At 44.8% G+C, this 13,072-nt stretch overlaps 1 protein-coding gene across 1 annotated transcript; it reads left to right on the top strand.

The window, feature by feature from the left end:
- Positions 1-1,319: 1,319 nt before the first annotated feature.
- LOC122550373 (transmembrane protein 249-like) lies at positions 1,320-12,673 on the top strand. Its single transcript, XM_043691099.1, has 4 exons — positions 1,320-1,348; positions 3,013-3,205; positions 9,745-9,836; positions 12,089-12,673. Exons 2-4 carry the CDS (start codon positions 3,121-3,123, stop codon positions 12,239-12,241), a joined length of 330 nt encoding a protein of 109 aa, XP_043547034.1. The 5' UTR covers positions 1,320-1,348; positions 3,013-3,120; the 3' UTR covers positions 12,242-12,673.
- The last annotated feature ends 399 nt before the right edge of the window (positions 12,674-13,072 follow it).

Consider the following 13,072-nt stretch of genomic DNA (forward strand, 5'->3'; position numbering starts at 1 on the left):
GCGCTCCTCCTACCTATGTCGTTGGTGCCAATGTGGACCACGACTTCGGGTTGCTCCCCCTCCCCCTCCAGGGCCCGGAAAACACGATCAGAGACATCACATACCCTTGCACCTGGGGGTCAACATACCAAACGTGAGTCTCTCTCGTTCCCACAAAACCGCCTATCTGTGCCACGAACTATCGAGTCCCCAATTACTACTGCTCTGCTCTTCTTCGCCCTTCCCTTCTGAGTAACGGGGACAGGCTCCGTGCCAGAGACCTGAGCCCCGTTACTTACCCCTGGTAAGTCGTCCCCCCCACAAGTATCCAAAACGGTATACTTGTTCTTGAGGGGAACGGCTGCAGGGGGTCCCTGCACTGGCTGCTTCCTCCCAGTCCCCCTCACTGTCACCCATCTATCTGCCATCTTTGGAGTTACTACTTCCCTATAACTCTGATCTATGACCCCCTCTGCCTCCCGAATGATCCGAAGTTCATCCAACTCCAGCTCCAGTTCCCTAACACGGTCTTGGAGGAGCTGGAGATGGGTGCACTTCCTGCAAGTGTAATCGGCAGGGACGTCGATGGCATCCCTCACCTCATACATGTTGCAGGAGGAACATTGCACTGCCTTCACTGCCATCCCTCTAAAGCTAACTTTTATTTTAAAAAAAACTGGGTCTAAAGAATACAACAAGCAAAATTCAGCACTTACCTACTTACCACAACAGGTGTTATTATTAGGTTAGAGGAGGAGGGCGGGTGGGAGGCACTACCCGTGTAGTGCCTTGGGTTCCTCTCCTTCGCGCTTTTAAAGGGGGGAAAAAACTTACCCAGGTAAGCTTACACTAACTGCTTCCGTGTCTCGGCTGCCCCTCTGGTCGTCGTCACTTCCCCCTGGTGCTCCCGCTCTTTCTGTGAAGAGAGAGTGAAAGAGAAAAAAAAAACACTGCTGCCCGCTACCGGTAAGTACTTTTAAAACCAAACGGTCTTACCTTCGCTGCTGCTCGCACTGGAAATGACCGATGGCTTCGAAGGGTGAGTATAAATACTCACCGCTTTCCTTCCCGGCTGCCCCTCTGGTCGTCGTCACTTCCCCCTGGTGCTCCCGCTCTTTCTGTGAAGAGAGAGTGAAAGAGAAAAAAAAAACACTGCTGCCCGCTACCGGTAAGTACTTTTAAAACCAAACGGTCTTACCTTCGCTGCTGCTCGCACTGGAAATGACCGACGGCTTCGAAGGGTGAGTATAAATACTCACCGCTTTCCTTCCCGGCTGCTCCTCTGGTCGTCGTCACTGCCCCCTGGTGCTCCCGCTCTTTCTGTGAAAAGAGAGTGAAAGAGAAAAAAAAACACCGCTGCCCGCTACCGGTAAGCACTTTTAAAACCAAACGGTCTTGAATGATTCCTGAAGAAGGGCCTGTGCCCGAAACGTCGAATCTCCTGTTCCCTGGATGCTGCCTGACCTGCTGTGTTGTTCCAGCAATAAAGTTTCAACTTTGATCTCCAGCATCTGCAGACCTCACTTTCTCCTATCCTTGATTTTAATCATCATTGGAGACTACCCTTCAGATGTTTCAGCTTTAATGTCTCGAATATCCCCCTTTAGATCTCTGTCCCTTTCACTCTTTAAGAAGCTTGTTAAAGCTTGCCATACCTGTCCTAATATCTTCTTACGTGAAATATTTTATTTGATAATACTCCTTTGCAGCAAATGAGGATGTTTTTCCACTTTAAAGTTGGTTTATGGGAAGGTATTATTGCTGGACTGTTAATCTGGGGACCCAGGTTCGAATCCTGCCATGGTATATGGTGGAATTTTAATTCAATAAAAATCTGGAATTAAGCATCTAACGACGACCATTGTCAATCGTCGGGAAAACCCACCTGTTTCACTGTTGTCCTTTCGGGAAGGAAATTACCATCTTCATCTGGTCGGGCCTACAAACCCACAGCAATGTGGTTGGACATGTAACTGCCCTCTGGGCAATTAAGGGTAGGCAATAAATGCTGGGCCTAGCCAGCTGCGCCCTCATCCTGTGAATGAATAGACGAGAGAGAATGCTAAATGAAGTTTTGCTGATGTACTGACTGTTACAGAGAGAGTGCACCATGGGTTTACCACACTGTTCCCTGGGACAGCAAGACTGATGTATGAGGAAAGTTTGACTCGGTTAGGATTCTGGATGTAGGTTTGCTCGCTGAGCTGTAAAGTTCATTTCCAGATGTTTCGTCACCCTACTAGGTAACATCTTCAGTGGGCCTCCAGGAAAGCACTGTACATGATTCCTGCTTTCTATTTATATGTTTGGGTTTCTTTGGGTTGGTGATGTCATTTCCTGTGGTGATGTCATTTCCTGTTTTTCTTGGAGGGGGGTAAATGGGGTCTAATTCGATGTGTTTGATAGAGTTCGGTTACGATTATATTCCCTGGATTTCTGAAGAATGAGATGAGATCTCATAGAAACCTAGAAGATTCTATAAGGACCATAACAAATGAGAACAGGAATAGGCCATTCAACCCCTTGAGCCTGCATTGCCCTTTCACAGGATCATGGCTCATCCGATATTCTCTATATCCCCTTTCCTGCCCTTTCCTCTTGATTCCCCGACTGATCAAGAATCTATCAATCTCAGCCTGAAATAGCCACAAGGACTCTGCCCCCGCAGCTCTCGGTGGTGAGGGGTTCCATGTACTCACAACTCTAGAAGAGAAGAAATTTGTTCTCAACTCCGTCTGAAATTGGCTCCCTTTTATTCTGAGACTCTGATCCTCGACTCTCCCATGACCGTCTCAGCATTGATCCCGTCAAGCTTTGAGGTCTATTAGGTCGTTACAATTTGGAGCCTAATACCTGGCATAGACACAATGGTACAATGGACACTGTTTCTGAATATAAAATGGGAGAGCATAAGGAAACATTTTGAATAGAAGCTGTAACACATTTTCCAAAACATGAAAGAAAGATCAAAACATTCCTCCTTGTTTCTCCAGCTCCCCTCCCAATGTTCACTTTCTCTGTCTTTAATTGTAGGGCACCTTGCAATTTGCTGGATTCTTCATCTTACTATTCCTCCTGGGTTTATGGTTCATACTCACATCCATTGGCAGGAGAAATCTCATCATTGACTTAAATGAGGACATGTATGAGTTCTATATCTACCGTTACCTTCAGCGCAAGAGCACTCTGGATGAAATCTATATTCGCCTCAAGGACCAAAAAACCGGTGAGTGAAATATAGCCCCCAGACCTCCAGGTTTCACATCCCTGACTCTGTATATTGCTCAGCTTGGCAAAAGTGGTTTGTGTAGGAAAGAAGCCAGGTCATTCCCCCCCACCCACCAATATTCATGTGGCTTGGTCATGTACCTTTAAGGTGCCAAATAGGTATCTCATTCCTCTGAGGAGAGCAGACCTTGTGATACAATGGAGAGCATCCCTACTTCTGATCCAGAAACTTTGGATTTGACTCTCATCTTGATAGCCAAGGAAAGCACATTCAGAATGTGGCTCGAGAGGGTGGTGCTGGAAAAGCACAGCAGGTCAGGCAGCATCCGAGGAGCAGGAGAATCAACAGTTCGGGCAAGAGCCTTTCACCAGGAATGAGGTGTGTGGGCCAAGGGGGCTGAGAGATAAATGGGACAGGGGTAGGGCTGGGGGGGGAAGAGAGCTGGGAATCTGATAGGTAGATGAAGGTGGGGTGAAGGTGATAGGTTGGAGAGGAGAGTGGAGTGGATAGGTGGGAAGGAAGATTGACAGGTAGGACAGGTCATGAGGGCGGTGCCGAACTGGAAGGTTGGGACTGGGATGAGGTGGGGAGAGGAGAAATGGGGAAACTGGTGAAATCCACATTGATCCCATGTAGTTGGAGGGTTCCAAGGCGAACGATGAGGCTTTCTTCCTCCAGATATCAGGTGTTTATGGTTTGGCAGTGGAGGCAATTTATCTCTCAGCCCCCTTGGCCCACACACCTCATTCCTGGTGAAAGGCTCTTGCCCGAATTGTGGACTGTCCTGCTCCTGACCTGCTGCCTGACCTGCTGTGCTTTTCCAGCACCACCCTCTCGACTCTGATCTCCAGCACCTGCAGCCCTCACTTTCTCCTGTTCAGAATGTGGCCAAACAGGTGGATTTTGAATCTGCAAATTCTTCAAGACAAACCAATGGCAGGCAGTAGCAGCAAGACAATGGAAACAATGTTCGAGCCACGACCATAACTATCCAAGCAACGTGTTGCTGCAGCAAGCCAGGCTCCTGAGTGATCTGTAACAAACCTCTTCCCAGGAGCAGCAACAAAATCATAAGGCCCAATGCTGCAGCTGATCGACCCCTTAACCCTGATCCATGCACAGTGCCCTCACTCCAACCCAACCCAAGCACAGTGCCCTCCACTGCAATCCAAATACAGTGCCCTCCACACCAACTCAAATATAGTGCCCTCCACCCCAATCCAAGCATAGTGCCATAACTCCAATCCAAGCACGGTGCCCTCCACCCAATCCAATTACAGTGCCCTCCACCCCAACCAAAGCACGGTGCCATAACTCCAACCCAAGCATGGTACCATGACTCCAACCCAAGCACAGTGCCCTCCACCCCAACCCAAGCACGGTACCATGACTCCAATCCAAGCACGGTGCCCTCCACCCCAATCCAATTACAGTGCTCTCACTCCGACCCAAGCACAGTCTCCTCCGCTACAATACAAACACAGTGCCAACACTCCGACCCAAGCACACTGCCCCCGTTACTGAGTATTGTCCTGAGCCCTGACACCGCTGAGGAGTGTGCTGTCTTGTAAATTGGCTACCTGTTGTTAAACGGCTAATTCAAAAGATTAGTGTGGATAATAGGGAATCTGGAACAATTATGTAAGAAACTAGTTGTGGTTAATTAGTAATCCGGGTTTGAATAACTGAAACTCTGGGATAGGTTAGCCATGCATCTAGATGTGGTTAGCTGGGGTTCCAGATGTTGCTAACTTAGAATTCAGTTATGTACAATGCAAACTCTGTAATTCGGGTTAATCTTGAATTAAGATGTGAATAATTGGGAATCCAGAAATGATATTGAACTTCTGAGTATAGAATAATAAATAGATGCTACCATCGTGAGTGCATGGTCTCATTCTCATACATGTGAACTTGTTTTTAACTCGAGGTCACACATTAGATAGACATTGAGAACTGCAGAAAATGCGACATACCATTGAAGTTTTTCTTCTTGAACTCATCAGGACAGATGTCAGAAAACCAAATTTCCCAGGGGACAAGGGTAGTAAGAAAAAGGATAGTGATTGGTTGACTCTGATTGGTCGAGGATTGGGTGGGAGGATAGTTACGCCCCAAGCTTTTGTTTTAATGGTGGGAGATGTCTGTTTGATTAATATACTCATGGCAAGCACACAATTGAGGTGAGTTTTCAACTAAAATCAGTGTCATCTTTACTATATTTGTGGGCGGTCAGTGATTTCTGTTGGAAACAGTGCAGTGCTACCACTTCGGCCCCTCCTTACTCACTGACCAAGGACTGATGAGGAGGCTAATCTTTACTGTTTAATCAGCACTTATTTGCAAAGATACATATCAAACTCAACAAGCCCAGTTTCCCATACACAGGAGCTCAAGTTAATGTCTCACCTGAATTCCCAATTAATATACAATTATTTATAGTTATTGGGGTCAGCAGTTCGCATTTATTTCACCTCAAAAAGCTAACAGCATTTCCTTCATCCAGCTAAGTAATTAGGTAAGATTGTGGCATAGTCATAATTCAGAGGCAGGAGTGGGTACCGCAGACGCTGGAGATTAGAGTCAAGATCAGAGTGGTGCTGGAAAAGCACAGTGGGTCAGGCAGCATCCGAGGAGCAGGAAAATCAATGTTTCGGGCAAAATCCCTTCATCAGGAATCAGCCCTTCCTGATGAAGGGCTTTTGCCCGAAATGTCGCCTAATAATTCAGAGGTCCAGGCTAATGTTCTGGGAACATGGGTTCAAATCCCACCATGGCAGTTAGTGAAATTTAAAATCAATTAATAAAACCTGGCATCAACAAAAAAGACTAATCTCACTGAAGGTGACCATGAAGATATCTTTGATTGTCATTAAAAATCCAACAGGTTCACTAATGCTCTTTAGGAAAGAAAATTTGCTCCCGTGACTTGGTCTGACCTTTCTTGAACTCATGGCCACTTCAAGATGGTTGATGCTTGACTGCCCTCCAAAATGGCTGTTCAAAGGCACATAGAGATGGAAACAAATGCAAACTCTTCAAAAGAGAATCAAAAGTTTAATGGGAATTATACCTGGTGAGTGGGAGAAGATTGGTGGAAGAGGTTGTAAGTTTGCTCGCTGAGCTGGAAGGTTTGTTTTCAGACGTTTCGTCACCATGCTCAGTAACATCATCAGTGAGCCTCCGGTGAAGCGCTGGTGTTCTGTCCTGCTTTCTGTTTATGTGGCTTGGTCTGTTATGGTGGGGGATAGCATTTCTGAGTCTTTTTCTCAGATGTTGGTAAATGGGGTCCAAATTGACGTGTTGATTGATGGAGTTTCAGTTTGAATGCCCGGCCTCTAGGCATTCCCTTGCTTGTATTTGTTTCGCCTGTCCCAGGATGGATGTGTTGTCCCAGTCGAAGTGGTGTCCTTCTTTGTCTGTATGTATGGATACTAGTGAGAGAGGGTCATGTCTTTTGGTGGTTAGTTGATGTATCCTGGTGACTAGGTTTCTGCCTGTCTGTCCGATGTAGTGTTTGTTACAGTCTTTGTAAAGTATTTTGTAAAGTACATTTGTTTTGCTGGTTGTTGGTATAGGGTCCTTTAGGTTCATTAGCTGCTGTTTTAGTGTGTTGGTACGTTTGTGAGCTACCATGATGCCAAGGGGTTGGAGTAGTCTGGTTGTCATCTCCGGGATGTCTTTGATGTTGGGGAGAGTGGCTAGGGTTTCTGGGCATGTTGCGTCTGCTTGCTTGGGTTTGTTGTTTAAGAAGGGCTTATGCCCGAAACGTCGATTCTCCTGTTCCTTGGATGCTGCCTGACCTGCTGCGCTTTTCCAGCAACACATTTTTCAGCTCTGATCTCCAGCATCTGCAGTCCTCACTTTCTCCTTTGCTGTTTAAGAGTCAGCGGACTGTATTTATCGGGTACCCATTCTTTTTGAGTATGCTGTATAGGTAGTTTACTTCTTCTCCTTGTAGTTCCTAGGTGCTGCAGTGTGTTGTGTGGGAATTAGACAAATCAAGGACCCAAACACCAGACAGCACCAACTCCATCAGCAAGGACAACATCCTCACGCTAGTAGGCCAGTGGCTTGCTACCCACTTCCTCTCCAATGGCAAGACCCACAAACAAATCAACAGAACACCCATGGGATCACCAGTACCAGGCTTCTGAGCAGAAGCAGTAACACAGACAGTCAAATGAACAGCCCTCCCCAGTATCCAACCCAAACTTTGGGTCCGCTATGTGGATGACACCTTTATCATCACAAATTCGAGGAAACCTACAACATTATCAATAATATCCTTAAGGGCATAAAATTCACAAAACAGGAAGAGAATTACAACAAACTCCCCTTCCTAGTGGAACGAACAGTTAATGGAGACCAGTATCTACTGGAAAGCAACACACACCGACCAGATACTTAACAACAGAAGCAATCATCCCAATAGCCACAACCATAGCTGCAGCAGGACATTATTTAAATGGGCCACAACACAGTGTAGTCCGAGGAACTATGAGCAGCAGAATAAAACTATACCTATACTGCCTATTCAAGATGAATGGGTACCCGATAAACAGAATCCACAATTCTTAAACAACAAATCCAAGCAAGCAGACACAACATACCCAGGAACTCTAGCCACACCACCAGACATCCAAGACATCTCTGAAATGACTACCAGACTACTCCAACCCCTTGGCATCACGGTAGCCCACAAACCTACCAACACACTTAAACAGCGGCTAATGAACCTAAAGGACCCTATACCCATAACCAGAAAAACAAATGTAATTTACAAAATACCCTGCAAGGACTGTAACAAACACTATATCGGACAGACAGGCAGAAACCTAGCCACCACGATACACAAACACCAAGTAAACCACCAAAAGACTTGACCCATTATCACTAATATCCTTACACACAGACAAAGAAGGACAAAACTTTGACTGGGACAACACATCCATCCCAGGCTAAACAGAGACACGCAAGGGAATTCTTAGAGGCCTGGCATTCAAACCAGAGCTCCATCAATAAACACATCCATTTGGGCCCCATTTACCAACCTCTGAGAAGTAAGACCCAGAAATGATACCACCTACCTTAAGAGACCAAGACCCAAATAGACAGTGGGACTGAACACCAGCACATCACCAGAGACTCACTGATGATTTTACCTAGAATGGTGACGAAATGTCTGAGAACAAACCTACCAGCTCAGCGAGCAAACTGAGCTACAAATCTTCTCAAAAATTGGTGGATGAGGTAAAGTTTATCAAACGCAAGGTAGTACAGTGACTGTGGGTGAATACTGATAAATGGGACAGAGTCCATGGTAGGGTTGATGAGTAACAAACCAAGCATATATATTGTGGCATTGAAGAATCCAACAGATGCTTACTATGACCACCTATCACATATAAACATTACTTTCACAGGCACTTCATTATCTGAGCTAATGTTAAGCTAGTAAGTTACACAGAGCAGCATTCATCCAGTAATGATGAAGGGCTTTTGCCCGAAACGTCGATTTTCCTGCTCCTCGGATGCTGCCTGACCTGCTGTGCTTTTCCAGCACCATACTGATCTAAACTCTGCATCTGCAGTCCTCACTTTTGCCTACTTCATCCGTAATGCGTCATTCTTCAAGTGATCCCCAAAGTAAGGTGGAATAAATGTGAGCTTTATATCTTTAGGTCACATGGTATGATACACTGATAATGCAATGAGCTGACAAGTATGCTGACATACTGTGACCCTTAAAAATATACTGACATTCTGACCATGAGACAAAATAGTGGTGGTGGGCTTGATATGCCCCCCAAGTGGATAGGGTTGTTAAGAAAGCATATGGTGTTTTGGCTTTCATTAACAGGGGGAACGAGTTTAAGAGCCGCAAGGTTTTGCTGCAGCTCTACAAGTCCCTGGTGAGACCACACTTGGAATATTGTGTCCAGTTCTGGTCACCCTACTATAGGAAAGATAGAGGGCGTAAAGAAGGTTTACCAGGATGCTGCCTGGACTGGAGGGCTTGCCTTATGAAGAGAGGTTGAATAAGCTCAGATTTTTCTCGCTGGAGAGAAGGAGGAAGAGAGGAGACCTGATCGAGGTGTACAAGGTAATGAGAGGCATGGATAGAGTCAATAGCCAGAGACATTTCCCCAGGGCAGGATTGACTGGTATGAGGAGTCACAGTTTTAAGATATTAGGAGGAAGGTATAGAGGAGATGTCAGAGGTCGGTTCTTTACGCAGGGATTTGTGAATACATGGAATGCGTTGCCAGTAGTGGTGGAAGCAGAGTCATGGGGGACATTTAAGCGACTGCTGGACATGCACATGGATATCAGTGAGTTGAGGGGTGCACAGGTTAAGTTATTATATTTTACATTAGGATTAAACCTCAGCACAACATCGTGTACCAATGGGCCTGTTCTGTGCTGTACTTCTCTATGTTCTATGTTCTATGCCAAATAGTCTTATCTCAATCTGTACTGTCTTTTAAAATTTTTAAATATAACTGTGGTACTTCTCCAATGGCCTTTTCTAGCACAAGGAAAGTTTTACTATAAATTGATCCTGAATGGAACTTACATTGAAGTACTAAGTCTGACTGGCATCAAATTCTCCAGCAATCAAGAGGTAAATTTTAATTGCATTTATAGGGGGTAGATGTACATGAAAGGTGGGACAGTGTCAGATCAGGATTGAACACATACTGAGGTAAACAGGAAATACTTGATGATCTCTTTCTGTCTTGCTTCACTACCTCAAACTCATCGCCTTTAGCCACTGTCCAGCTCTGACTTCATAGTTCTACGGAAATGTTGGATGATAAAATACCAAGAAAGCTCCAGAGACATGGAGGCTAAGGATTAGCCATGGGAAGTGCATAGTTACAGGAATAGGATAGCAAAGGGGGTTTTTGGGTGTGATGCTCATCAGAGGGGCAGTGTGGATTTGATGGGTCGAATAGCCTGCTTCCGCACTGTAGAGATTTTATGATTATAAGAAAGTCAGTGTTCCTCTCCAACATACTTTTACTTGCCAGTCATATTTTTGAATCCTACAGAGTAAAGGATAAAGTATCAGAAGAATAAAATCAGAAGGGCTCCCAGCCACCTGGAGAGCCAGAGAATACAGGCTTGCTCTCTGGTGCATTGGTTGACCTCAGCTGAAGCAACCTTCATCAGCACTGGGCAAGTTAGACTTGAGTTAGAGCCTCCAACATGGCTGACTGGCTTCCCAGAAGAGAATTAGAGAATTCAGAGAATCTGGAGCCTGAATGTGGGCCATAACGTCAAAAGATATAAGAGCAGAAAGTGGCCATTCAGCCCAGTAAGTCTGTTCCACTACTCAAAGAAATTACGGTTGATCTAATAATCCTCAACCCAACTTGCCCTCTTTATTCCCACTACCTTGGATTCCCAGAACAATTCCCAGTCTCTCTCTTAGGCCACGAGATGTAGGAGCAGAATTAGGCCATCCCAGCCCATCGAATCTGCTCCGTCATTTGATCGTGACTGATTTGTTTCTCAACCACAATCCCCACAACCTTTGACCTCCCCTTACCAATCAAGAACCTATCTACCTTTGGCCTCCATGGCCCTCTGCGCCAAGGGGTTCCATAGATTCACCACCCTCTGGCTGAAGAAATTCCTCTCCATCTCAATTCTAAAGGGTCATCCCTGAGGCTCTACTCTCAGGTCCTAATCTCTCCACCTAATGGAAACATCTTTTCCACATTCTCTTTATCCAGGTCTCTCAGTATTCTATAAGTTTCAATCAGATCCCCCTTCATCCTTATAAATTCCACTGAGCATAAACCCAGAGTCCTCAACCACTCCTCATACAACAAGCCCTTCATCCTCAGGATCATTCTTGTAAACTTCCTCTGGCCTCCCCCCCACCCACCTTCAACATCAGCACATTCTTCCTTAGATACAGGATCCAAAACTGCTCACAATGTCCCAAATGTAGTCTGACTAAAGCCTTAAACAGCTTTAGAAGTACATCTCTGCTCTAGTATTCTAGCCCTCTCAAAATAAATGCAGCCACTGCATTTGCCGTCCTAACTGCCAATTGAACCTGCATGTTAACCTCAAGGGAATCCTAAACTAGGACTTCTACGTTCCTTTCTGCTTCAGATTCCCGAAGCCTTCCCCCGATGAGAATGTAGTCTATGCCTCTATTTTCCGAGCAAAGTGAGTAACCCCCCCCCCGCTTTCCCACATTGTATTCCACCTGCCCCTTCTTTGCCCACTCTCCTAGTCTTGTCCTTCTGCAGCCTCCCCACTTCCTCAACATGACATGCCCCTGCCACCTATCACCGCAGCCTTGAATATACTTTCAGACCCAGGCCCCATAACCCACAAGCAGTAAAGAATTCCACAGGGAAAAACAAATCCTCCTCATTTCTGTCTTAAATAAGTTGCCCTTTTTCCTTTGAGATTATGCCCTTTGTCCCTAGACTGTCATGCAAGGGAAAACAATACCTGAATATCCCCAACAATTATGTTTCAATAAAGCCTCCTATTTTTCTATAAACCCCAGTGAGTCAAAGTCCAACCTATTCAACCTGTCCTCATAAGAATCAATCCACTGAGCCTTCTCTGAGCTGCCTCTATGTCGGTATATCTTTCCTTAATAAGGAGTCCAAAACCTTTCACTGTATTTTAGGAATGGTCTAACCAGCGCCTTGTATGGATTTAGCAAGATTTCCCTCGTTTTGTGCTCCATTCCCTTTGAACCTTAACCCATCAGGGGGCCAGTGCCCTCTGAAAGGAACTTTTAATATCCAACTTCCTCAAAGCCATACTGAAAATTCATCTCGAAAAGGAGAACTAAGTCTCATTGGGTTATCACAATCGTGTGTGGTTTTTTTATTCCCCCAGAAACTTGAAAAGTTAGGAATGAGACTGGCCTCGAAGTTGAACCTGAACTACTTTGATTGTGTGGATATATCGAGGAAACATGTCATCAGGCATTGGCCTCAGTACAAACCAGACGATAAAAAGAAGAAAAAGGGTTGGGCTTCATTTGTATAAGGACAAGCCTCTAATTAAAAAAAAAAGTCTGTGTTGCTTATACAAGGAATGTCATTACTATTGTTTGGAATGAAATCTCCGTTTTCATTACTTTGTTTTCCCCGAGACTCCTAAACTACCCGAAGAATGAGTGTGTTCACGATCCAGAGAAATAGGAAAATATCTGTTTCCTGATCCTCTGCTGAGAACCCATTCTCAAAAATCTTGGATCCTTCTTGTAGTTTGGCAGGTGGGACGTGAATTACCAAGAAAGACAGACATTTGGGCAATAAATGCTGAGCAGCCAGTGACACCGCCCCCACAAATGAATAAACAAAATAGGAAAAGCAAAGCATTTAATATTTCAAGTGTGCTCTCACCAAACTCCTGTATAATTGTAGCACGACTCCCTCATTTCTGTGCTCCAAACCTCTTACAATAAAGGTTAATGTGTTCTCAGTTTAATGCTAACTTTCTGTACTCTTTTTGCTGAAGTCTGTCTGAATATTAGCAGTTACACATTTCATGCCTTTCAAAAAAATTCTGCTTTCCTATTTTTTTAATAAATATTTTTATTGAAAAGCTTTTTTAAATCTTTTACAAAACATTCATATATAAAAGGAAGAAAATAAAATAACACCATCAAAACAGAAAAAACAATACAAAGAACGAGGCCATAACATAGTATCATTGTTACTAAATAACCCACTATTCTTCCTATTCTTAGCCTCTAAGTACTCTCAAAAAACCTCACACACCCTCACATTATACACTATCTGCCACTTTGTTGACAATTCATTTCGTTGTAACTTTTTACAGCCTTTAATCTATTATCACAGTTTATGTTCCCAC

The sequence above is a fragment of the Chiloscyllium plagiosum genome, chromosome 5 (assembly GCF_004010195.1).
Source record: "Chiloscyllium plagiosum isolate BGI_BamShark_2017 chromosome 5, ASM401019v2, whole genome shotgun sequence".
NCBI classification, from domain to species: Eukaryota; Metazoa; Chordata; class Chondrichthyes; order Orectolobiformes; family Hemiscylliidae; genus Chiloscyllium; species Chiloscyllium plagiosum.

What these genes read in the sequence shown, in the direction of transcription:
- LOC122550373 (XM_043691099.1), top strand. Translation starts at nt 3,121, where the DNA reads ATGTATGAGTTCTATATCTACCGTTACCTTCAGCGCAAGAGCACTCTG. An exon ending in CCTCAAGGACCAAAAAACCG is followed by an intron (nt 3,206 to 9,744) that starts GTGAGTGAAATA and finishes GGCCTTTTCTAG; the next exon opens with CACAAGGAAAGTTTTACTAT. An exon ending in AATTCTCCAGCAATCAAGAG is followed by an intron (nt 9,837 to 12,088) that starts GTAAATTTTAAT and finishes TTATTCCCCCAG; the next exon opens with AAACTTGAAAAGTTAGGAAT.